The 27682-nt window shown below is 38.7% G+C and overlaps 1 protein-coding gene across 1 annotated transcript; it reads right to left on the reverse strand.

The window, feature by feature from the left end:
* LOC120419286 (clumping factor A) lies at positions 1-27605 on the reverse strand. Its single transcript, XM_039581953.2, has 5 exons — positions 26983-27605; positions 13103-13327; positions 12970-13027; positions 12400-12897; positions 1-1249 (listed from the first exon to the last, which is right to left on the reverse strand). Exons 1-5 carry the CDS (start codon positions 27010-27012, stop codon positions 1050-1052), a joined length of 1011 nt encoding a protein of 336 aa, XP_039437887.1. The 5' UTR covers positions 27013-27605; the 3' UTR covers positions 1-1049.
* Between the last annotated feature and the right edge of the window lie 77 nt (positions 27606-27682).

The following is a 27682-nucleotide window of genomic DNA, read 5'->3' on the forward strand; positions in this document are numbered from 1 at the left end:
TTGTTTATTGTTATATGCTTTATTACACACTCTTTTCTTGTTTTGTATACACATCATGAGATTACACTTTTGTTTTTGGAACTTATCAATACTAGGGTCGATCTGATATACAGGTAAACAATCGCACTTAACTGTTTTCTTTATTTGTTTGTGTGTTCATTTGTGTGTGTTTTATGTTTGTTGCATGCTTTCGCAAAATAATTTTGTTTGCACTTTCGTTTTTTTGTAATCAAATTTTCTCTAAAAGTTGCCTATTTCTTTATTTTTTCCCTAACTTTGTTTGCTGCCAATTGTTGTGTGGTTGTGTTTGTGTCTGTGTGCATATACAATGCGTGTCTTTGTGTTTGTATTTGTGTTTTATTATTGTTGGCTGCATCTGCTAAACGTACTCTGTTTTTTGTTTGTTTTATTCACTTCGATATACTCAAGGAACCAGTTTCTCTAGATATGTGCGACCAAAGAACCCAAAAACCTAGCCATCCTTACACGGTCTAAATAGCTCCCTATCTATAATATGTACTACTAAACGAAAGTCACCCACTCATTTTTTTTTCTCAAACGGAAAGAATTCAGTCAGTATTGGTTACACTCGCGAAAAGTGTCTACAGCTTCTCCGCCGCACTCGTTCCTAATAATTCCTGTAAAATGTACCTAAAAATGTGGTTGTTTTGGTTTATTTGGTTTGTCTCGTGTTTTCTTGTATTAGCTCCATTAGAAGTTGGTCTCTCGATGATTATCTCTCTATCGCTCGCGTCCCATCCCAAACGACTACTACACTTAAAACAGCTTATTCCATTCTCAGCACGCAGGGAGAGAGCAACTTATATTGCGTTTTCTACAAATTCTTTTATAATAATTCATATATAGGCTGTAATAAATATCAGAGTATATAGGTAGAAGTAAGATTGCAATAAATAACATTTGGTTTTCTTCATTGGACTGATGATAATACGAGCAAGGCCTAGATTTCCATTCCTGTAGAGCTACCCACTAAGAAGATATAGAGTACGAAAATTTCCTCCAGTTGGATCAGCCAGTCGTGCATTCTCCTAGTCGTTGTTCGAGGACTTTGAGGAGGGTATAACTTTGGCGCGCAGCATCGCGACCAGCTTCGAGGCCAGGGGCGTACTCGGTTGAGACGACTTGGGCGGGACCGACTGCTCCTTCGAAGGTTGTTGTTGCACCACCTGTTGAGCCGGTTGAGCTGTTGTGGTGGCTTTGGGAGCAGTTTGCGGGCCGTTGTCGGAATCTGGAACGAGATATCATTGCTATTTGAAGTTAGTAGTTTCAAAAAACGGGTGCCACGATATCTCAACACTGCCTCGTCAAACCGGTTCCGTGTGCATGACAAATCCCGATTTTCAAAAAGTTTATTTAAAAAAAGATAAAAATATGTTTATGTTTTTCATATAAAAAATCACCAGTTTTTGATCTTTGTAATTTTTTAAACGGTAAATTTCAAAATCGGGCTTTGTCATGCACACGGGATATGTCCTGAGAGTCTTCACCCCAAATATCAGCCAATTTGGTCCATCTAATCTCGAGATTTCGTGGCACCCGTGAATCAACTCGATGTTTAGAGAAAAACGTTCACAAAGTTTGACAGTTCGCTTAGCTAATCACAAATCTTTGAGCTTAAATCGGCTCTTACTCAGTTTAATCATGAAATATCCTCATGAAACTGTCAGGAGTGATTGAAAATCATCTTTCAAGTGGATTAATTAAATTTTCTGTATTTTTTTTTTTTTGTATTTATTAAGGACCTTTTAACTATGAGCCTTTCGGGTCCTTCTGTATTATTAAATTTTGTGATGTTCTACATGTATGTAAACCCTTAAGCCATTGTGTTCAAGCTTTCGAACAGCTAACTCAATGTATAAATTAGTTACTACTATTTCTTTTGGGCACATAGCAATATTGATAAACTTTGATTTTTGTTCATCGAAATCTGCATATCGATGCCCGTGTGCTATCTTGTTCTATCTAGATATGAATCTCAGCAAGCTTAATACAAGAGAGCACACTGGCATCACTAGCCACTGCAAATTTTGCATAGAAAAACTGAAATGTTTCTATAAATTAAAATTTTCACTGTAAAAAACTTGTCCAATTAATTATTATTTAATCAAATAAGGCACTTTTAGATTTTTCGCCAATTCTAGGAAACATTGTCTGGGACACTACAAAAATTGCTGCATACTTCTTTTTACTTGAAATATATAAAAAAAAATGTAAATAAAACCAGCCTAAGTTGACTCCTAATAAATTACATTTTTAAAAACATTGATAAAGTCACATAAAACAAGTGAATCTTCCAATCCTGAAATTGGTTGAAAAAATGATTTTTGGCGATTTTTTAGATCGAAGCCCGTCTAGAGGCGGGGTTGGGCTGTAGAGGGATGACTGTAATAAGTAAGCATATTGTGATACTTTTTGCTTCAACATTTTGGAAGTTCATTGCTCCGGCAGAAGTCTCAGCGGTTAGTCGTGTTTTTTCGCGGTGTGTTTGGCGCGTTTTTCACGGCGATTCCGAGGCGTGTGCGAGCGGACAAGCCCGTTCCGGTGGTCAGAGAGGCCACAATCTGGTCGTCGTGGACACGGCGGCGGTGCAGCAGCGGAAGAGGAACGAGTTCCTGCATCCGAGCAGCAGCAGCAGGAGGAGTGAGCAGCAGCGGCCGCGGAGGCAGCTGAGGCGAGAGACGGTCGTTGGTCGGTGGAATCGGCCCCGGAGAGTCGACTGCGGTCGGCGGACCAGTTTTCGGCCAGGCCAGGTCGGAGACAACCCCGTTGTTTACGTGGCTGGCAGCAGGCAGCACAACAACAACAACAAGCGCGCGCAAACGAGCTTCCCGCGCATCCCGCTGCGGGCGGCAGCCAGTGCGGCCAGTTCGGCGGTGAGTGCGAAAGGCGAGTTTTTTGTTTGCTTTTAGTTTTTTTTTTTTTTTTTTTTTTTTTTTTCTCATAGTTTTTTTTTCCTGTTAGATTTTTTTTCTCATTTCTTCTGCGTTATTTTAGTCTTATTTTTGGTTTGATTAGTTTTCTTCCGTTTTTTCCTCAATCATGGATCCGACCGAGTCGGAACACGAGGAATCTGATTTCGATTCATCCATTGATGGTGACGAGGACGTGGAAATGAAGGACTCTGTCTCGGGAGTTCCTTCAAACACCACCAACAGGGACCACTTCCTGAAGGATAAGGATGCTGACGGTAAAGGGGGATCCACGGACGGGTCTAAGAGGAAGAAGCGAAAGCGTCCTAAATCAGATCCGAATCCGGTTCCCCCTCAACCACCGATTCCTCCCTTGACTCCAGACCCGATTCCCCCCTTGACTCCAAACCCAATTCCTTCTCCCAATCCAGATCCAATTCCTCCTAAAACACCGGTGCCGAATCCGGATCCAAATCCCCCACCGCTCCTGAATCCTCATTCCCAAAAACCGATTCCTCGTCCTCGTCAGTATCAAGAGGGATCGCAAACGGAATGGGTGGTCTTCTTCCGGCCCAAACAGAAGCCGTTAAACTTTGTACAGATCACCAAGGATTTGCAGAAGCACTATCCTGGGGTGGTCGAATGTACCAAGCTGAACAAGAGCAAGCTCCGCGTGATCGTGAACTCCGCGGTGCAAGCTAATCAGATCGTAACTGATCTGCGGTTCAGCATTGAGTACCGTGTTTGGATTCCGGCCCACAAAGTCGAGATCGACGGCGTGGTGACCGATGACAGTCTGTCGCTTGTCGACCTCTCAAGGGCGGTGGGACGCTTCAAGAACCCTAAACTTCCAGCTGTGGAGGTACTCGAGTGCCGGCAACTGGGCAACGTCACCACCGAGGGTGGCCAGAAGAAGTTCATTCCTTCTGCCTCGTTCCGGGTGACTTTTGCAGGGTCAGCTCTGCCGGACTACATTGAGCTGTACAAGCTTCGGCTTCCAGTTCGATTGTACGTTCCGCGAGTGATGAGCTGCGAAAACTGCCAGCAGTTGGGACACACCAAGACCTACTGCAGCAACAAGAGCAAGTGCTCAAAGTGCGCCGGCCCCCACAAGGACGTGGATTGCCAAAAGCAGGCTGAAAAATGCCTGCTTTGTGGCGGGGAACCGCACAAAACTCGACAGTGCCCAAAGTACAAGGAGCGCGAGGACAAGATGAAGCGATCCTTGAGGGAACGCTCCAAGAAGTCCTTCGCGGAAATCCTTAGTCAGGTGACCCACCCCAATCGCTTCGCTCCTTTGGCGGACGAAGATTCGGGGGACGAAGATTCCGATGTGGAGGTCCTCTTCCAGAGAGACGAGGAAAGTGACTCTTCCGGACCAAACCCGAAGCGCAACAAGGCTTCCAAGTCCAGGAAAGCCGCTGGCGGCAAGGGTAAGGAAAGTGACTCGTTGAACTTCGAGGAGGATTTTCCTTTCGGTCCGTCGGGTAAGCCCGCTCCGAAGCCGGCACCGAAGCCGACACCGAAGCCGGCACCGATTCCTCTCAAGCCGCTGAAGCCCGTTCCCAAGCTGCCAAAGATCCCCCTAAAAACGGTTCCTCAACCGAATCCGATCACCGATGCCTTCAAAGGAGTCCTTCCTTTTTCCACAATCGTGGAATGGCTGTGCTCTTTTGTGAGTGAACCGACGCGTTTAATCATAAAGCGGTTTGAGCCTCTCGCTAGACACATCGGGAAACAGCTTGCTAGCACGACGCCCCTCTTGTCGTTCATTTCCTTTGATGGGTAATACACCAAAAACGAAAAACGGCATCTCCTTTCTACAATGGAATTGCAGAAGTTTAACCCCCAAGTTAAACGATTTTCAACAATTCGCATTCGAACGAGACTGTGATGTGTTTGCGCTGAGCGAAACGTTTCTTATCGGAGATGAGACGCCAGCTTTCCGGGGGTACAACATCATCACAGAGAGCAGGGCAGGGCCAAATAGAGGTGGAGGCGTACTGATTGGGGTCAGGAAATGCCACACTTTTAGAAAGGTCACGCTCCCGAATCTAGGAGGAATCGAAGCAGTCGCAGTACAGGCCAGGATCAGAGGACTGGACATTTGCATTGTGTCCGTCTATGTTCCCCCACAGGTGTCGTTAACTCGACAAAAGTTGTGGGGTATGCTTGAGCTGTTGCAGGCACCGCGACTGGTTCTGGGTGACTTTAATCTTCACAGCACCGAGTGGGGAAGTCACAAGACAGACCCTCAAGCATATCTGATTCATGAACTGTGCGACGACTTCCAGATGACCCTCCTAAACAGGGACAAGCAAGTTACGCGGATTGCAACACCACCAACGCCAACTACGTCCGGTACGAAGGCGAGTGCCATCGACTTGTCGCTCTGTTCCAACAGTTTGGCAGTTCTCTGTGACTGGAACGTGCTTCAAGATCCTCGTGGCAGTGATCATTTGCCGATCGCTATTCTGGTTAGCCATGGCCCACAGCAATCGACAACGGTGGAGATGCCTTACGATCTGACGCGAAATATCGACTGGAAACAGTACGCGGAGGCAGTCTCCATTGGAGTTGAGTTGCGAGCTGGGTTGGCACCGCTTGAAGAATATGCGTTTCTGGCTAATTTGATCTATGACAGTGCGTTACAAGCTCAGACAAAACCCGTCCCGGGACCGTACATCCGAACGCGCCCTCCTCTTCCCTGGTGGGACAAGGAGTGTACGGATCTCTCGGCGGCCAGGTCTGAAGCTTATGTGGACTTCTGCAAGTGTGGAATCCGAGCGAACTTCCAAAAGTACAGAGCTCTTGATCGCAGGTACAGTAATACTCTGAAGCGGAAGAAGCGAATGTACTGGCGGGAGTTCGTTGAAGGATTACCAGCAGATACGTCCATGAGCACTCTGTGGCGCGTTGCGAGGGCCATGCGTAGAGGTTCCGTTCCGAACGAGAGTGTGGAAAAATCGGACAAGTGGATATTGGATTTCGCCAAGAAGGTGTGCCCGGACTCGGTGCCGACACAACCATCATTCGACGTTGTTGATGGGAGCGATTCTAATCCTCCCTTCTCGATGGTAGAGCTCTCCATAGCACTATTGACGGGCAACAACACTGCTCCTGGTCCGGACAAGATCAAGTTCAGCTTGCTGAAGAATCTTCCGGACGTCGCCAAGCAGCGTCTGTTGAAACTGTTCAACACGTTCGTGGAGCAGAACATAATTCCACACGAATGGCGACAGGTCCGGGTGGTTGCCATTCAAAAGCCCGGTAAGCCGGCATCCGACCACAACTCGTATCGTCCAATCAGCTTGCTGTCGTGTCTACGCAAGTTGCTGGAGAAGATGATCCTCGACCGCCTCGAACCATGGATGGAACGAGAGCACTTGCTGTCTGACACGCAGTATGGCTTCCGGAGAGGCAAGGGAACAAGCGACTGTCTAGCCTTGCTGGCCACAGGGATCGACATAGCCCGTGGTAAAAAACAGCAAATGGCTTCTGTCTTCCTAGACATCAAGGGTGCATTCGATTCAGTCTCCATCGATGTGTTGGGAGTAAAGCTGCGGCGGAGCGGTCTCAATCCGACGATGTGCAACTTCCTCATCAACCTGTTGTCAGAAAAACACATGCACTTTGTGCAAGGTGATCTGGCAATCACCCGGATAAGTTACATGGGTTTGGCACAAGGCTCACGCCTTAGTCCATCCATGTATAACTTCTACGTCAGCGACATCGATGATTGCTTGACCGGAAACTGCACCCTTATACAGTACGCAGATGACGCAGTGGTTTCAATCGCTGCCAAGAAGGAAGTCGATCTGCTAGAACCCTTGCAAGATACCCTGAACAACTTGGCCCATTGGGCAGTTGGAAAGGGTATTGAATTCTCTCCGGAGAAGACGGAACTGGTCGTTTTTACGGGGAAGCATGAACCGCCGCAGCTCAATCTTTCTCTCTCGGGAAAGACTATCGAGCAGTCGGACCACTTCATGTACATGGGAACCATCTTTGATCAGAAGGGAACATGGGGGAAGCACATTAACTACCTGAAGCAAAAGTGCCTGCAAAGAACTAATTTTCTGCGCAGCGTCTCTGGCAACCGGTGGGGTGCTCATCCTTCTGACCTGCTTCGACTGTACAAGACAACGATACTCTCGGTGCTGGAATATGGCAGTTTCTGCTTCCAGTCAGCTGCGAAATCACGCTTGTTGGTTCTCCAGCGGATACAGTACCGAAGTCTTCGCATTGTCTTGGGATGCATGCACTCAACTCACAACATGACCCTCGAGGTCTTGGCGGGAGTGTTGCCTCTGCGAACTCGTTACTACGAACTGTCTTACCGGTTCCTGATCCGGTGTGATTACAGGAATAAACTGGTAATTGACAACTTTGAAACGTTGCTGAACCTTCACGTTGAGTCTCGGCGCATGCTTCTATATTATGACTTTATGTCATCGTGGGAGTGGAGCCCGAGCACAACGGTACAGCGCACGCCTCCGTTAACCAGCAGCACCCTGATTGGCTTCGACACGTCCATGAAAGCCGATACTCGCGGTATCCCAAACCATCTTCTGCGGGGAGTTGTACCGTCGATCTTCGCATCAAAGTACAACCATGTTCCTCCAAACAACAGATTCTTCACCGATGGCTCCAAGCTCGACGGCTGTACGGGCTTCGGTGTTTATCATGAATCTTATCAGCTGTTCTTTAAGCTGAAGGACCCGAGTTCGGTTTATGTCGCAGAGTTAGCCGCGGTTTACTGCGCACTGCGAATCATCGAGACCATGCCACCTGACCACTACTTCATCTTCACCGATAGCTTTAGCTCTGTTGAGGCTATCCGGACTCTGAAGCCGACCAGGGAGTCTACGTTTTTCCTCACGGAAATACGCAAGACTTTAAACAACCTGGCGGCTCAGTCCTTCAGCATCACGGTGGTATGGGTCCGCGCTCATTGCTCGATTCCGGGTAATGAAAAAGCGGACATGCTCGCCAAGAAGGGTGCTGAGAGTGGAGACATTTTTGAAAGGCCAATTAGCCTACAAGAATGCTACGGTTTTCCGAGGCAGCGTGCGCTTCAGGATTGGCAAAATCAATGGGACGGCGACACCAAAGGACGTTGGATGTATTCCATACGACCTAAGGTGCAAAGAAAAGCCTGGTTCAAGGGAATGGACTTGACGCGTGGATTCATCAGAACGATGTCCCGCCTTATGTCGAACCATTACTCGTCCAAGGCTCATCTGTACCGTATCAACATGAGTGATACGAACCTTTGCGACTGTGGGCAGGGTTATCAGGACATCGACCATCTCGTATGGGCGTGTCCAGATCACCAGGCTCACAGAATTAAGTTGAAAGATACCCTCAGGGCCCGAGGAAGACCACCAGAAATCCCGATGCGAGACGCGTTATCTCAACTTGACCTTGATGTTCTCTATCCGATCTATCAGTTCCTCGTAGATTCCAAAATATCCATTTAGTTTTCTTCCAGTTAGTTTTCCTTCAGTTAGTTTTCCTTCAGTTAGTATAACTCGCCTTCACACAAAGCCGTCGTTTCTGGATTGCACCGGAAGCAAAGCAAGAACGCCCCAGCAGCTGGACACCGAGTTGCGGCTGAGGACACAAGCAAAGGCCAGCAGAGCCAACCAAGACCCCTACACAATCCCCCTTCCCATCCCACGCCTTGTCTTTAACATCAATCCCTTCCCTACTAACCCCGAGTAGGCCGCGGGTAATCGGCTCCCCTCCCACTAACATTTACACACAAGATCCTCTGTAATTATTAAGTCAAATGTAATTACAAAAGCCGACTCGGTCCTAACCAGGTCCCAGTACCGAAAAGGACCTAATAAAAATAATTTTATGAAAAAAAAAAAAAAAAAACATTTTGGAAGTTATGCTTGGAGTTTAAAACCAAGCATTTAATTCCATTCTAATTTTTAATTTTTTTTTTTTGGTTTGCTACGCTTGACTTTGCCCAGTGCAGAGGGAAAAAACATCTATAAAATAAAGTTTATAAGTTGAATAATCTAAGTACACTCAAACCCCGATGGTTTGACAACACCTGTTGTCAAACGAACGAGGTCACTTTTTAGTTTGACAGCTGTTTTACACGGAGTTCACACACACTACCAAACGTTTGTTTTGATAGTGTACGTGAGCGCCGTGTTAAAAGAGACAGTTCGTCACTTTTTAGCTTGACTTTGACCAACCAACGGGGTACAAACTAAAAAAGTGTCAAACGAAAACCACCGGGGATTGAGTGTACTTATTTTAATATGAGAAGTTTTCTCCGGTTTTTGCAAATCAAGAGTTTTTTTTGAAAGGTCCTATAAGCTATTGTGCACTAGCGTGCCCAGCTCTTCGATGAAGGTGGGGCAATAATATGGACGTTTTGAAAAATACGTCATTTGTGGACACCCCCTGACCAAATTTAGAACAAATTTCTGAGGATGGTGGGGCAGTTGCCCCATGTTGCCCCACCCTGTGCACGCTAGTGCTATTGTGTTTTTTACGTTTATAGGTCGTTTTCAAAAAAACTCTAGAAATCGACTTATTTGGATGAAACTTCATCCTTGTCAAAAGAAGTGATCATACATATTTTTTTTTACAAGTCTCTAAACAATTTTGAGTGCTGTCAATATTTTTTTTTATATATAAGAATGAAATTCTGTATATTAAGGAATTTTCTGATCGATTTGATGTCTTTGGAAAAGTTTCAGGTTGGTTAGGACCTGGGTGCTGAAAAGACAGAATGCGTAACGTGATTTTCGAATGCTCCCTACTGCTCCTCACTACTACAACTGCACCACAGCTGTAAACATAAACAAAGTAGAAGGCTATGTTTAAGCTCAAGCGTGACATATTGTTTGCTGCTGAAGTGACTTGTTTTGAAAATTTTTGGATCTGTTGAGTTTTTGCTGAAAAATTAAGTGCTTCGCGCTTTTTTTTGTTAGACTAAACGATGGGCGGCCAAAAGAGTTCTTTTTTGTTTTTCACGTGACGAAAAATTGCGTCAGAAGTGGGTGAAATTTTGTGAACTAGGAGAGGAACGGAATGAAAGTCCGGAGATTATGTATCTTTGATGCGCAGTGATAATGTCGGAGTAAGATTATTCAATATTATTTGGCAGGTGACATTCATAATTTTTGAAAATCCATCGCTAAAATTTTAAAATTATTATTAAAATGTTAGCGACGAATTATGCCAATCTTGATTTCAACCCTCTTCATAAGATTTGTTGACTTTAAATATCTTAAATATAAATTAATTATAAAATCAAAATAAATTATAGATCGATTACAATACTTCCCACTTCATGGAATCATTTTGCAAACAGTAAATTGGTTCCGCTTTGACAGTTCTAAATTGAGGCCGCTTTGCGAACCACTATTCTGCACCCAGGTTAGGACAGATTAGGACTTTCCAGAAAAAATTTAGCGCTAAAAGTTGGACTCCCAAAATACATATTTAGAATTTTTATAATATAATATTTTAGAAATTTTTCATGTGCATATGAAATTAAATTAAATTATGAAAAGTTCACTTTATTACACAAAAAGTTCTTTAGCTACGAAAAACAAACGAAAAAGAAAAAGGCACATTTGGTTTGTAGTGAACATTGTTATGTGCCCTTCAGTGTTGGCACGGCTCGCTCACTCGAATCGTGGTTCGAACGATACGTCATGACGCTCAAGTGTTCACTCATGATTGCGAACCAAGCACGAACGAACGCCTACCGTGGTTCGCATGAACCTTTGCTCTCTCATCGCGAATGTGAGTGAGAGGGACCATCAATAAGCGGTTCACAAGAAGAGCTTAAAAACAGCACTCAGAGAATAACATTTCATGATTTTGACAACAGAAGGCTACGGCAGGCGGCTTAAGTGACTATGGAGGGCTACAGTACAGAGCATGACTGCAACAACTCATTGGGATGTCCTGGGTCTTCCTATGACTCCCTGGAGTTAATATCTGTGTGTCTAACGCCGTAACAAGGAAGAGGTCAGCTGTTTTTTGACCACGGATCATACCCGCATAGCAACAGTGAGTACAGTAGACTAATTTTATATTATGTTGACATGTTCTGGACCATTCAAGGACTCCATTTAGTAGCAAGAGATCAGCGGTTTTTTTATCGCGATCTTAACTACATGGAGTCCTTGGATGACCCAGGACATCCCAACATAATAGAAAAGTAATCTACCATACTCACTGAAGTTATGCGGGTAAGATCCGTGGTCAAAAATTGCTGACTTCTTGCTTGTTACGGTGGTAGACCCACATATCTTAACTCCAGGGAGTAATAAGATAATCATTATCGTTATCGTACCTTGGGGGCACAACCACGTGGACACTTTAGGGGGAATTGTGAATTGTCAACGCTCCATATAAAAAAAGGTTTTTTGTATGGAAATTGTCCACGGGGTGGGGGGGGGGCTCAGATTTCCAAAAAAATGTTCACGTAGTTTATGAATGGTTCCTTGATAACTTTATCGTTAACAAATTTGAACAATTTTCTGGGAGTGCAGAATAAAAACAAATAAGCTTTTCTATCAGTGCCTACATTCACTCTCCGTTGGCGAACCGTTCGCTGAACGCTCTCTTTACTCCGTTCAGAGCGGAGCGGCAAGCGAGCAGAGAAATGATGATCGAGATTTTGGTTCGCGAACCGTTCAAACCCGCCGCTCTGAGCGTTCGAAAAGCGCTCACCCGATAACCTCATAAGCGAACCGTGCCCTTTTACAGCAAAAATTTGCCGAAAATTTGGTGAAATTTTTTGAGTAATATTACCTAAAAAATGTGTAAAAATGTGAACCAGATGAATATTCACCAGAAACTGATGAAAATTCATCATTTTCTGATCTAATATCACACTTTTTTTGACACAAAATCTGTCAACATTTCCTGATGAATATTACCATCATTTTGTTCTGTGTGTGTTTTTCATTTTTTTTTTTAAATAGGAAAATGTTTGCAATCAATCTGATTCTTGGAGGACATGTAGGGACTATACTAATAAATGGAATGGTGGAATAATCCCAAATGTTTACGTTTTGGTTTTGTGCCCTAATGAAATGTTTGGCTCGAAATCACCAAACAAAAAAACCTATCAGGCAAAACGTTTCGTTTTTTTCGTTGGAGAATGTGTCTTTTACCTTTTTTAACATTCATTCGAGTTTAGCGATCCCATTTTAGTCAAATTTTAATGGCCAGTTCAATTACAAAACATCGCCATCTTGAATTTGAAAATTCTAAATCACTTAAGCGTAATTTAAGGTTCAAAAATAAGACAGCTATTTTTTTGTGATTCGATTATCCGAAGTGAAATTATTCCAAGGCCTCTGGATAATCGAGTCTGGACTGTATTACTTCCAATAAAGCTCATATTTGGGACCGGAACAAACCAAGTCCCTGAATGCCCGCAAAACAGTTATTTTTGTCACATCCTAATCAGTACACTTACCATCCCCATTCTCGTCATCCTCAATGTTCAGGTTGGAAATGTCCGACAGCGTGAGATCCTTCTCCTCCTCCTCCAGCAGCAAACTCGAGTACGAGTGCGACGTATTATTGTCCGTGGCCGATTGCGACGGTGGCAGCTGGTCCGACTCGGTGCTGTTGCAGTTAATCCGGTTCAGCGCCTTCTCGTCCAGGTCGGAACCACTTCCGGCACCACTGCTGTTGCTGCTGTTGGAATAGTCCAGAAACGAGCTGCAGTTCGAGGACTGTTCGCTGTCACTGCTGCACACCATCACGACCTCGTCGATGCAGATGTCATCCGAGTTGGACGACGAGGTGCTGTAGTTGAAGTTGTAGTTCTCGTCACTCTCGCCGGACTGCTGATCACCGGCCATGGCCACGGCCTGGAGCTCGGCCTGGGCGGCAGATTCTGCGGCGATTTTCGACAGGATGTGGGGGTAGAAATCGCGCGCCGTACTGTTGTTGGGCTCATACTGGAGGACTAGGAAGAGCGGGAAGGGCACGCATTAATTGGTTTGATTGACTCCGGACATGACTCGGCTTTCAGACATACTCAATTTGCAGTACTTGAGAGCGCTCACGTAGTCACGTAACATCACCGCCGACAAAAACTGTGAAAAATATTCGGAATAGATTTGAAAATTTAAAATAAATAATAGTATCATCCTTAAAAACGTAATACCCACCTCCGCCAGCAGTTCCGTGGGCGCGGAAATGCTCTCGTCCGCGTCGGTGTACTCCGAAAGGCTCTGGCTGAGGTCATCGTTCGAGGGCGATTGAATGATGAGGGTTTCGCTGGCCCCGGGATCCACCGTTCCACCACCTGCCCCCACACCGGCCGCTGGTCCTGCCCCCGGTGATCCAGCGGGACTGCTCAGCAACGTATTGCCGTTGGCCTCGTCCAGGTATGCCTGTTTGTGTGTGGGTGGGAAAGTGGGTGGTTTAATTATGTTTTGGATCAAAAGAGGGGGTCAATTAAACTTTATTGGTTTATTTACGGTGATTATCGTGTTAATTACACACCAAACGTTATTACCACACGGTGCTGATTATTTAATCTACACAAATGGAATTCAAATCATAAAGCACTATTAAACTCAAAATGTGACTGTAATTAAATTCAAAGCATTATTTGATTTTATTCGATGACGAACACAAATCGATATTTGCTTTATTTGGCTTCGCATTTATGTCTCTACAAATTGCAACCAGTTTAAATTATTGATTGCACCAATCATACAAACAAACCATTTCGAACAACTTTGTTGCAACATAACACAGAGACTCATTGGGCTAAGCATTAATTATTCAGTGTTTCACAAACTTTCCCTTTTACATAAACGGTCTACAGCACGCAACAAATCCGCTACTCGTTGTTCTAGGTTCACTGAACTACAACACTAAGGTAGAATTTAGCCTGAGCAAAGTGATACTTTAACCTGTTTTTTATTCAAGCAATTTAAAAAAAATCGATGAATGGATGTAAGGCATTTCTTCTGTTCATAGTAAAAAGTAACTCAACGTTTTATTATTTTTAGCTAAGAATATCCTATTTAGTCAGTCATTTTCTAAAATTACATTAAAGAGAATCATTTATCCTTCAATGGTCTTGTTACCAATACAGTTTCGTCAAGGTATGATAGATGTGGGCTCCCTGAACAGTAGATTCTCTGCTAATAAATAAAATTGTAAATTTCCGGTATCAATTACATGGATTTATCTTAAGCAACCATGCGTACCCACGTTTTTCTATGGGTGTAACAAATACAAGGGGGTGCGCATGGTTGCTTAACATGATTTCTAGATTAATTTTTCAAAACAACCAATGTGCCATGGGATTCCTATGAACATAGGACCTTTTGAAAAAGTAAGCAAGATTTCATAACATTTATACCCAAATTTAAAATTTTATTTATTGGCAGAGAATTTGTTAAAAATCAATTCTGTTGATTGGAAACTTAAGCGTTTACTGACATCAACTTCAAAAACTTTCGAGTTGTGTAATAAGGTTGGAAACAATAAACGAAAAATCTATTCTATCGATACAAAGGCATTTAGTTAAATTAAAAGTTCACAAAATTAAGTTTAGATAAGTTTTATATAGAATTTCCAGAGTACAGAGTAAACTTTTATACTAAGTAGTTAGTAAATTTTACATTCAATCCAAATTATTTTTTTAATCAGACAAAAATGTCTATTTGGAGTTGTGGTTATTTGTCAACAAATTACTTTATTTATGTTAATTTTTCGAAAGGTGTACAAACTTTTTTGCACCTTTTTTTGATGTTTGTAATAGTATTTGCTATAGAACTTTCTATAGAAATCATCTTTTTATTAGCTTTTTGTAGCAAAATGATAGGCATGAGTTTCTGAACGAAACTAAGTACTAGGTTTCTGTCAACATTGAATTGTTTAGATGTTTCATCACAATATGTGCACAGTGCCCAAGGGGTGTAAATACTTTTTTTACATACTGTATGTTTGAGACCAAGTCCATCAAAAAATGTGCATTATGACTTTTGAATTAATATGGAATATCTATATGTTGGCTATCTGTACAGTTTTCTACTTTAGTCAAATTTGAACTTCTTAAAACTCATTTCGAAAAATATTTAATGAAAATTTTGACGAAATTTACTATTTTGAATCACATTCATACTTGTATAATTGTTTCAATGAGATAGATTTTTCAACAAAAAATTTGTTTCGTATGATTGGGATCAAAGTTAATAATAAAAATTAAGTAGTTTCACAGAAAAGCAAAAAGTAAACCTCAATTTTCAATAATTATGATATCTCTTTACAGATGGGTCAAAAGATTTTGCCATTTTACATGATCATTCGAAATGAGTTCGGGGCCACAAAAAAATTACCTTACGGGCCACGGGCCATTCTTTGATCACCCCACGAATCAAAAAAAAATCTTAATGGACCATTCCACCACAGAGGTTACTCTATGATTCCACCTTAATCATGCACAAAAATGCAAAATTTAAATTAACTTTTCTTTCGTTTTGTGAGTGTTTTTGAAACCACTTTAGGTAAATGGTATTCAAAAACACACAAAAATAAAAAAAAACAACTCCTAGCTTTTTCTGTTTAAAAAAGTGTATCACCGATTTTTTTTAAATGAAAATTTTTTAAGTTTATGACCCTCAACTCTAGGAATTTTTGAAATATTTATCAAAATTAGACGTTTTCTAAAATCGACTTTGGATTATAACGTCTGTATTAATGTCCAAATAAGTCATTTTGCATCAATGCCTTCGGTTTCTTCATTTAAATCTGTCTCTTAAGGTGGTCTAAGTCCGGGCGCAACCTCCTGATAACGCATAATAGGTGATTTTCGCAGGTTAACAACTTTGTGGAAAAAAATCCGCAAAATTTGGACAAAAAAGCATTTAAAATATCCTAAAATCTGTACTTAAGAAGAGAATTTTCTTAACGATTTGGTGATTTTGGCAAAGTTGCAGGTTACATTTTTACACAACTTCTTTTTTATTTGAAATTAGCATCTCATCACAAAAATCTATTTTGACAAAACTTTTACGATTTTTACATTTTAACAAAACTGGCAACTTTTAGTCAATAATTTACGATGGAAGAATTTTATTTAGACAGTTTTTTTTAAGTTTTAGTGAACCAAACATTTCGAAACATAGAGTGTTTTTCTTTTCAAAAATCATTTTAAGATGTTTAAATATATTTGTAATTGAAATGTGATTTTGTGACATTTTTTTTTAATTGCACTGTTTTGAATTTATGACCATTTTTGAGTAATTTTCTCCAGAAAAAAAATCTTAGTTTAAAAAATAATGTCCATGCTTTGTTCATGCTCGTCCATGCCTTAAACAAATATTTTCAAAGAGCTGGAAAAATTCTCTAAAATTTTCTTATTGAATTTGTCTATTAGACCTTTGACAACCGAGAAAAAAAAACAGAAAATAAACATATATATATTTTCAAGTGCTGCCAAATTAGCTTAACTTTTTTAATCGAAGATGTCTTGGAAGCAGCATTGTTTGATGTGTAAATCATAGTTGAAAGGAACTCTGTAATGGGCGTTGTATTGAATGTTTGGCCCTTTTGAAAAATAAATATATCGTCATGTCTCGAGATCCGGACACTTTTTTTATAGCTATCAAAAATTCTTATTCCATGAAATTTGGAAATGTAGAAATATCATCAGGATGTAGTGTTAACAGTTAGTTTTAAGAGAATGCATGCAAAATATGTCTTTTCTAATAATTTTTCATCAGATTTCTAAAATTAAAATGACTTGTTGTGCTTCGAATCCCGGACACTGATAAAAGCTGATTCGAAATCCGAGGGCTTTTGTTAATTTGATTCGGTTAACCGCGGTGGATTTTCTTGAAATAATTCAAACTGTCAAAAATCCACCAAAGGATCTACCGGTGGATACTTTTCTACCACAGTTTTTTGTGTGATCAATGTGGTAGATGCTTTGATGGATTTTTGACAGTTCGAATTATTTCAAGAAAATTCACCTCGGTTAACCAAATCAAATTAACAATACAACTTCAATTTTGCTTATGAATCGCACAAATTTGGACTGAAATGTTAGTGAATGGCATTCTTTAGGTCACAAATAACTTGTTACCATCAAAACAATCTATATTTTATATAAAAATTTGTTATTGCACGTATTCCCGAAAAAGACACGTGACATATCAGCCTCGAAACGACGCGCCGCACTTTCGGCAAATGCGCGCTGTCAAATCCCATACTGCGCGTTTTGTTTTTGTTGATCTTCTTCTTCGAATCGCCTGGCATTGTCGCCAGGTATGTTTTTATTGGACCAAAAATGCAGAAAATCGCTGGCAACAATGTCTGAGGCACATTATGAAATGCCGCGCGGCGTTTACTTTTGAAAGAAAAGGACAATAGAATTTAAGGAAATCAAACCCATAAATTTCTGCTTTGCCTTCCCGAGTACTATTGTTAATTTGATTTGGTTAACCGCGGTGGATTTTCTTGAAATAATTCGAACTGTCAAAAATCCACCAAAGCATCTACCACATTGATCGCACAAAAAACTGTGGTAGAAAAATATCCACCGGTAGATGCTTTGGTGGATTTTTGACAGTTCGAATTATTTCAAGAAAATCCACCGCGGTTAACCAAATCAAATTAACAATAGTGCTCCGAGGGCTTTTGTTAATTTGATTTGGTTAACCGCGGTGGATTTTCTTGAAATAATTCGAACTGTCAAAAATCCACCAAAGCATCTACCACATTGATCGCACAAAAATCTGTGGTAGAAAAGTATCCACCGGTAGATGCTTTGGTGGATTTTTGACAGTTCGAATTATTTCAAGAAAATCCACCGCGGTTAACCAAATCAAATTAACAAAAGCCCTCCGGTGTTCAGATGCCTATGAAATAGTTCAGTGAAACGTTTCACATTTTTGGAAAACTTTTAATTTTATTTTATTTTATTGTTTTGGCATTAACAACAGAGTTCAAACAAACTTTAAATGAAAGTTGATGTTAGAATTCATCAAACAACACAGTTTTGAAATTCATAATGCGAACTTATATAAAAATAATTGATAAAACAAGATGAGGTTTCCGGGTTTTGGAGCGTCCGGGTATGCAAATCATGACGTTACTTGTATATAGCTCAAAAGTTGCGGTTTTTTGTCCCCTAAAAAATACTAAAAAAAATTAAAAATTTAAAAACATGATTTTGAGAAAATGAATTTACGTATAATGTTAATTTGAAAGCCGGCTTTTTTTCATGTACCTATTTTATTCTGAATAGTCATCAATACCTACAATTTTGCCCAAGACACCAAATCGATCAGAAAATTCCTTCAAAAGTTACAGATTTTCGAATATTTACGTATCATTTTTGTATGGACAGCTGCCAAAATTGTATGGAGCCTTGCATGGGTAAACCAATGACACAAAATGGCCTCCACAAAGATTGAACCAAATCAAAAGATATAATTAAAATCAATTTCCGGTTTGTTAGAGATTTGCTCTTTTAATAAAATGTTAGTAATTTATTTGAATAATCAAAAAACATTTTAAATTCATTCGAAAGCATGAACATTAATTTAGTTTAAAATATATTTTGAGATATTTTTATAAATTGTTACAGCAATTTCATCTGAAAATCGTATCGAAACATCATAGACAAATTTATAGTATTGTGTATACATGTTTTATGAAATCCTTAGATTCGAGGACGCTACTCATTCTTAAAACGACGTAAAATACCGCGATTTCAAACGTGACCTAGAGTACACACCACGGAAGCTACAAACCGCAATCTAGCATGAATTTCATAACTTTTATTCCCAAGAGAGTCATCAACATGCACTGAGTACACTATACCGGATTGCCTTTGACATTACCACCATCAGCGAAACAAAACACTCGAGCATTCATGTACTCAGATGAAGAGAGGGATGTGTAACTGTTGATAAGTTTGACCTGTTGGTTGGTCTGTTATTTTATTTTTTTTAATGAGAAAATTTCAAAACTTCTTTGGATAATTGCCGAGCTAACTTACTGTCTAAAACGATTTTTCACGTTCTTGGTGGATAAAATTGGCTAAATTTGAACTCTAACTACAAACTACAAATAGCTACAGTTGCTCTACGGAAACTACAACAGAAAAAAAAATCAATAATAATATGCGCGTTTCTTTACAGAACAGGGCCGTGTACAAGGGGGGGGTTTTAGGGGTTTAACCCCCCCCTGGCAAATTAAGTTAGTTACACCCCATGCGCCCCTCGGCCCGAAGGGCCGTTTTTTTTTTAGCTATGTTGCTAAAATGCCAAAGAGATTTTTTTTCAAATCGATATGAAAAATTTGACTGGAGGCGCCCCTATGACTAAAACATTTTTATGAAAATTATGATAATTTAACTGGAGGCGCCCCTAAGACTTATTTTTTTTCAATACGAATATGCAATATAAAAATTTGACTGAAGGCGCCTCTACGTCTTAAAAAATCATGCAAATTCTCGAAATGAAATATTGAATGGAGGCGCCCCTACGACTTAAAACAAATCATATTAATTTTTTTTATAAAAATTGACTGGAGGCTCCCTTATGACTTGAAAAAACATGAAAATTCTTGATATAAAAAAATTGACTGGAGGCGCCCCTATGACTACCACATTTTTATGAAAATTTAACTAGACGCGCCCCTTAGACTTAATTATTTTCAATACAAATATGCAATATAAAAATTTGACTGGAGGCGCCCCTACGTCTTAAAAAAATCATGCAAATTCTCGAAATGAAATATTGAATGGAGGCGCCCCTACGACTTTAAACAAATCATATTAATTTTTTTTATAAAAATTGACTGGAGGCGCCCTTATGACTTGAAAAAAACATGAAAATTCTCGATATAAAAAAAATGACTGGAGGCGTCCCTATGACTACCACATTTTTATGAAAATTTAACTGGACGCGCCCCTAACACTTATTTTTTTTTCAAAACGAATATGCAATATAAAAATTTGACTGGAGGCGCCTCTACGTCTTAAAAAAATCATGCAAATTCTCGAAATGAAATATTGAATGGAGGCGCCCCTACGACTTAAAAAAAATCATATTAACTTTTTTATAAAAATTGACTGAAGGCGCCCTTATGACTTGAAAAAACCATGAAAATTCTCGATATAAAAAAAATGACTGGAGGCGCCCCTATGACTACCACATTTTTATGAAAATTTAACTGAACGCGCCCCTTAGACTTAATTTCTTTCAATACGAATATGCAATATAAAAATTTGACTGTAGGCGCCCCTACGACTGTAAAAAAAATCATACAAATTTTGTTATGAAAATTTGACTGGAGGCGCCCTTATTACTTAAAAAAATCATGCAAATTCTCGATATGTAAAAAAATTGACTGAAGGCGCCCCTATGACTAAAACATTTTTATGAAAATTATGAAAATTCAACTGGAGGCGACCCTAAGACTTATTTTTTTTCAATACGAATATGCAATATAAAAAATTTACTGGAAGCGCCCTTACGACTTAAAAAAATCATGCAAATTCTCGATATGAAAAATTAAATATAGGCGCCCATACGACTTTAAAAAATCATACAAATTTTGTTATGAAAATTTGACTGGAGGCACCCTTATGACTTAAAAAAATCTTGCAAATTATCGATATGAAAAATTTGACTGCAGGTGCCCCTATGACTAAAACCTTTTCATGAAAATTATGAAAATTTAATTGGAGGCGCCCCTAAGACTTAATTTTTTTCAGTACGAATATGCAATATAAAAATTTGACTGGAGGCGCCTCTACGTCTTAAAAAAAATCATGCAAATTCTCGAAATGAAATATTGAATGGAGGCGCCCCTACGACTTAAAAAAAATCATATTAACTTTTTTATAAAAATTGACTGGAGGCGCCCTTATGACTTGAAAAAACATGAAAATTCTCGATATTAAAATTTTGACTGGAGGCGCCCCTATGACTACCACATTTTTATGAAAGTTTAACTGGACGCGTCCCTTAGACTTAATTATTTTCAATACGAATATGCAATATAAAAATTTGACTGGAGGCGCCTCTACGTCTTAAAAAAATCATGCAAATTCTCGAAATGAAATATTGAATGGAGGCGCCCCTACGACTTTAAAAAAATCATATTAATTTTATTATAATTGACTGGAGGTGCCCTTATGACTTGAAAAAACCATGAAAATTCTCGATATAAAAAAAATGACTGGAGGCGCCCCTATGACTACCACATTTTTATGAAAATTTAACTGAACGCGCCCCTTAGACTTAATTTCTTTCAATACGAATATGCAATATAAAAATTTGACTGTAGGCGCCCCTACGACTTTAAAAAAAATCATACAAATTTTGTTATGAAAATTTGACTGGAGGTGCCCTTATTACTTAAAAAAATCATGCAAATTCTCGATATGTAAAAAATTTGACTGAAGGCGCCCCTATGACTAAAACATTTTTATGAAAATTATGAAAATTTAACTGGAGGCGACCCTAAGACTTATTTTTTTTTCAATACGAATATGCAATATAAAAAATTGACTGGAAGCGCCCTTACGACTTAAAAAAATCATGCAAATTCTCGATTTGAAAAATTAAATATAGGCGCCCATACGACTTTAAAAAGTCATACAAATTTTGTTATGAAAATTTGACTGGAGGCACCCTTATGACTTAAAAAAATCTTGCAAATTATCGATATGAAAAATTTGACTGCAGGCGCCCCTATGACTAAAACCTTTTCATGAAAATTATGAAAATTTAATTGGAGGCGCCCCTAAGACTTAATTTTTTTCAGTACGAATATGCCATATAAAAATTTGACTAGAGGCGCCCCTACGACTTAAAAAAACATACAAATTTTATAATGAAAATTTGACTAGAGGCGCTCTTATGACTTAAAAAAATCATACCAATTCTTATATTGAAAATTTGACCTATGACTATGAATGAAACATTTTTATGAAAATTCTCAATATGAAAATTTAACTGGAGGCGCCCCTACGACTTAATTTTTTTAAACATATTCTCAACATTAAAGATTTGACTGGAGGCGCCCCTTAGAATTAAAAAAATCATGCGAATTCTTGATATGAAAAATTGACTGAAAGCGCCCCTATGATTTTTTTTTAAAATACAAATTCCCAATGTAAAAATATGACTGAAGACGCCCCTACGACTTTTAAGGCATATGCTCGATATGGCAACTTGGATTGAGGCGCCCTTATGACTTAAAAAAATCATACAAATTCTTATTATGAAAATTTATTTGGTGCCGCCCCTACGACTTAATTTTTTTAAACAAATTCTCAATATTGAAAATTTGACAGGAGGCGACTTAAAAAATCATGAAAATTTTCGCTATGAAAAATTTAATGAATGCGTCCCTACGACTTTGAAAAAATCATACAATTTCTTATTATGAAAAAATGACTGGAGGCGCCCTATGACTTAAACATTTTTATGAAAATTCTCGATATGAAAATTGAATTGAAGGCGCCCCTACGACCTAACAAAATCATGCAAATTCTCGAAATGAAAAATTGATTGGAGGCTCCACTACGACTTTAAAAAAATCATACAAATTTTATTATGAAAATTTGACTGGAGGCGCCCTTATGACTTAAAAAATCATGCAAATTCTCGATATGAAAAATTTGACTGGAGGCGTCCCTTTGACTTAAACATTTTTATGAAAATCATGAAAATTTAACTGGAGGCCTACGACTTAATTTTTTTTTAAATAAAAGTTCACAATATAGAAACTTGACTGGAGGTCCCTTTTAACTTAAAAATATCATGCAAATTCTCCATATGAAATATTGAATGGAGGCGCCCCTACGACATTAAAAAATATATTAATTATATTTTAAAAAATGACTGGAGGCGCCCTTATGACTTGAAAAAACATGAAAATTCTCGATATTAAAATTTGGTTGTAGGCGCCTCTATGACAAAAACATTTTTATGAAAATTCTTGATATGAAAATTGAATTGGAGGCGCCCCTACGACTTAAAAAAAATCATGCAAATTCACGATATAAAAAATTGAATGGAGGCTCCCCTACGACTTCAAAAAATTCATACATTCTCGATATGAAAAATTTTACTGGAGACGCCCCTATAACTAAAAATTTTTTATGAAAATTATGAAAATTTTACTGGAGGCGCCCCTACGATTTAATTTTTTCCAATTCAAATTCTCAATATAAAATTTTGACTGGAGACGCCCTAACGACTTAAAAAAATCAGGCCAACTTTCGATATGAAAAAATGAATGGAGGCTCTCTTTTGACTCAAAAAAAATCATACAAATTCTTTTTATGAAAATGTGACCTATGATAATTATGAATGAAACATTTTTATGAAAATTCTCAATACGAAAATTTAACTGGAGGCGCCACTACGACCTAATTTTTTTTAAACATATTCTCAACATTAAAAATTTGACTAGAGGCGCCCCTACGACTTAAAAATATCATAATAATGTTAATGTAAAAAATATGACTGAAGACGCCTCTACGACTTTAAAGGCACATTCTCGATATGGCAACTTGGACTGAGGCGCCCTTATGACTTAAAAAAAATCATACAAATTCTTATTATGAAAATTCAACTTGTGACTTAAATTTTTTAGAACAAATCTTCAATACCAAAAATTTGACAGAAGGCGCCCCTACGACTTCATCATGAATCATGATGATTTTCGCTATGAAAAATTTAATGGATGCGTGACTACGACTTTAAAAAAATCATACAATTTCTTATTATGAAAATTGACTGGAGGCGCCCCTATGACTAAAACTTTTTTATGAAAATTATGAAAATTTAATTGGAGGCGCCACTACGACTTTTAAAAAATCATACAAATTTTTTATGAAAATTTGACTGGAGGCGCTCTTATGACAAAAAAAAAATCATGCAAATTCTCGATATGAACATTTTGATTTGAGGCGCCCCTACGACTTAAAAAAATCATGCAAATTCTCGATATGGAAAATGGAATGCGCCCCCTATGACGTAAACATTTTTATGTAAATTCTCAATATGTAAGTTTTACTGGAGGCGCCCTTATGAGTGGGGAAAAAATTGGTAAAAATATTGAAAAAAAAAAGTTGAATAATCAGTGCCCAAATCAGCTTAAAAATGATAAAAATATTTTAAACATAAGATTTTACTGGAACCGCTATTATGACAAAATTAAAACATTCAACAAAAAAAAGTTTGACTATCGACGCCCCTCTAGCAACATAAAGACTGTTTAATAAGAGCAAAACAAAGTTTGGCGTACGGTAACATAAAAAAATAAAAATTCTGTTTAGCGTTCTAGCTACAACAACTTTTTGCGCCGGTTGGCAAACTTTGTTTGACTAATTTTGAATAGTCTTTATAGCTTGAGGAGCGCCGATAGTCAAATAATTTTATCAACAAAACGCCGCTGGTAAAATCCTATTTATCTTTATCTTTGATCTTTTTTTATGTTGCTCTACTTTTTCATTTTTTTATTTTGTCATGAGGCCACCTCTAGTGAAATTTTATTTTCAAAAAGGTAGTCAAATTGTTTTATTTAAAAAAAATATTTCATCACAAGGCGCAACTTTTTATCATTTTTATGTTGCTTAAGCTAACTTTTTTTTGATTATTTATTTTACGTGTTGTGAAACTTTCTTTGAAATCTAATTTTCAAAATATTTTCATCATTTCTATGGTGCTATTCAGGCGTTGATAGTATTTTTTTTAAATATGTTAATTATTTTATCATTTTTTAAATTTTGTATATGAGAGAGGTGCCTTTTCGGAACATTTTCTGGGGTAATTCAAAATATATCTTTGTTTCCTGTAGCAACTTTGTTACTTTTTATCGATTTTCTAGGACGTTTCTTCAGAAAAGTCAAGGAATCGATAGAAATATATTCAAAATTATCTTTTTTAATTTTTTATAATCAAAAAATCAGTTACAAATGTTTGACCCAAAAATGAAGTTTCTTATCTAATTTTTCAGATTTTCAGAAAATTCCGTCCAAAGATACAAAATTTCATACGTTTACATACCCATTCCAGCCCTCAAAATTGTATGGAGACTTGCATGAAAAAACAAATGATGCAAAATTGCTTCTTTTGACATAGGGAATGCAAAGAAAAGTCGCTTGAAAACCAGTAGTTTCCGAGTTATGATCAGTTGAACACTTTCAGTTTATCCAGCTACAACCCAACCCCACCTCTAGGCGGGTTCGATCTAATAATTAGCCAAAAATCTTTTTTTTTACCAATTTTCGACCTTTAAAAAGCATTGGAAAGGTGAACTCTTAAAATTTGTTTTTTTTTTAGGGTTGAACGTGTGACTTGTTTTATTTGACTTTACCAATGTAAATTTTTCTTGGCTGTGTGTTTCACTAATATTTTCTGTACTTTTTTTTCTATTGTTTCAGACTATACCTCTAAGCATTTTTTAACAATTTAAATGATAATGGTTTGTTCTAGAGCAAAAAAATTAAAAACATACAAAAAAATAATGAAAAATTGGCTGTAAAAACATGACAAATTAGGTGCTAGAATAGGCCAAATACTACCAAAAACAAATATCAACTAAACAAGATAAATGCAAATATTAAAACTATAAATGAAACAAAAACAACAAAAAACAAGAGACGTAAACTTTTTCGTAGAACAAAAGTTGCTCAAAATGTCAAGGGAAAAATTTAAAAAAAAATCGAAAAAAAATTGGGCAGCAAAGGGTTAACTCTTAGAAAAAATCAAGTTCATCGATTTGATTTCTTTGAGATTGTGTATCTCAGAAACAAATTGCTCGATTTGAAAGTTTCAGAGAGAAAATTGTACAAAATTTTCTTGAAAAGAAACCAAAATAAATTGAAAATGCAGTCCTAAAATTAGCTTTCACCTGAAAACGGTACATTTTGTTAACAAAATTGCTTCAACAATTTTTGTCCACTTTTACGTTTTTTTTCTTCAAAAAAATCATATCTCCTAAACCAGATGAATAATATGACCGGCCCCAGAATTGTATGGACATTTGTATAGAAAAACGAATTATGCAATTGTGCTTCTTTTGACATATGGAATGCATGGTGCATGGCAAAGTTTCATCCAAATCAAAAAAATGAAAAGCTAAAAATCGTGAAAAAAATTTGCGAAATCGTTGAGAACTACTCTTTATATTTAAAAAAAAAAACTTATGAAAACTTGTTTTGAGCAATTACCGCTACACTTCTTCACTAACGCTCCACAAGTGAACGGCCCATGCCTCTTCCGATTTACGCCAAAACTCTCATTTGCGCAAAAATCTCAAATTCGCTCAAACTCCGAATTAACGCCCCCCCCTTCATGGTGCTATTCAACACGATTTGCAGCACCAATTCAAGAAGTGTAGTCTCCTGTTGCACCAATGTAAAATATATAAAAACGAAGTTGACTTTATATCTGTCGGCCGGTACTAGACCAACCACTGTCTTCCTTTTAACTACAAGGACTTCGCCGCCCTATTTGAGTAAGGCACAGAGCGACGGCGCCGGATACCCATATTTACACTTAGAATTTTAGAGCGTCCGCCGCGGGATTCGAACCAGCAAAATATATGTAAAATATACCAAAGTATTATTTATTGAGTTTAAAGATTGACTGTTAGCGCCCTTTCGCAATCTAAACAAGCACCCCATGCGCCCCTTTCGAGAAAACCCTCCCCTTTCGAAAATCCTGTGCACGGCCCTGTTACAGAAGGACCAACACAAAATCTCAGCAGCAGGTCTCTAATGATGCGGAAAACCTTCTCCGAACGGTCAGCCGGGTTTGATTTACGGGGTGAAAATGTCACCCAAGCAAAATGCAACCCATCAGGGGCACTAAATAACTCATAAACACACTCTCGGTGGGGGTTTCCAAGGTTTCATCATGCAGTTTTTTGCTCGTAAAATAAATTTCAAAAAAAACTCCCTAAAAGTATACAACAGAGCTTCCATGCAACGCCAAACCCCCTAAATGTATGCACACACACGGAATCGGGCGGTCGTCTAGCAAACACAAACATTTACCGTGGAAGAAGTCATGAAGAGCCTCGACATTGAGCGGTGTTTGACGGCCCTCTTTTTTTTACGCCTGGTGAGTTGTGTGTATTACTGTTTGCCTACCAGCAGGGGCGATTGCTTCTGTACATTCAGCGCCTTACACTAGACTTTTCAGTGTGGTTTTTTATTTGTATTACTTTTTTTTTATCAAAACCATACAAGGCTGTCTATATTTAGGCTGCTGCTGCGGCAGGTGCAAAATGAAAAGCCGTGGAAAAGCGTTTTCGAGGGGGCAAAAACAGAGAAAAGCTACGAACTGGCTGAGGCTGTGCAGGCGAAATTGTGGGTAACCAATTTAGAATATTTTTGTTGTAATTTGTCTTTTTCCAAGAAAAATCCTACACTTTTCGGGGCCAATTTTTGCTGCACTTTTGTTCACGTCAAGCTATCGCGACACTCAAACTAAGCACGCACTTTCAAGTCCTTCCCTTTAGAAAAAAAAAGCCTTACAAATTTACGTTTTTTTAAACACTAGAAAACCTATGATTGAGCACTGAAAAATTGCGATAGAACTGCGTGCAAAAAGTAGGCGATGACAACGACGACGACGACGGGACGTTTCTGCTGGTTGACTGGTTGGGACTGCTCTGTGATGGTGGAAAAGTCGAAGCAAAACAACCACGGAGAGCTTTTCCACCGACACGGGAAAAGGACATCACACCAACAC

This window comes from Culex pipiens, chromosome 1, assembly GCF_016801865.2.
Source record: "Culex pipiens pallens isolate TS chromosome 1, TS_CPP_V2, whole genome shotgun sequence".
Taxonomy (NCBI): Eukaryota; Metazoa; Arthropoda; class Insecta; order Diptera; family Culicidae; genus Culex; species Culex pipiens.

Bases quoted from the DNA above. Each gene is read 5' to 3' on its own strand.
- LOC120419286 (XM_039581953.2), bottom strand. From the start codon at position 27,012: ATGTCGAGGCTCTTCATGACTTCTTCCACG. The intron at 12,898-12,969 runs GTATGTCTGAAA...CGCTCTTCCTAG, and splicing joins TCTCAAGTACTGCAAATTGA to TCCTCCAGTATGAGCCCAAC. The intron at 1,250-12,399 runs GTAAGTGTACTG...ATCTCGTTCCAG, and splicing joins GGATGACGAGAATGGGGATG to ATTCCGACAACGGCCCGCAA.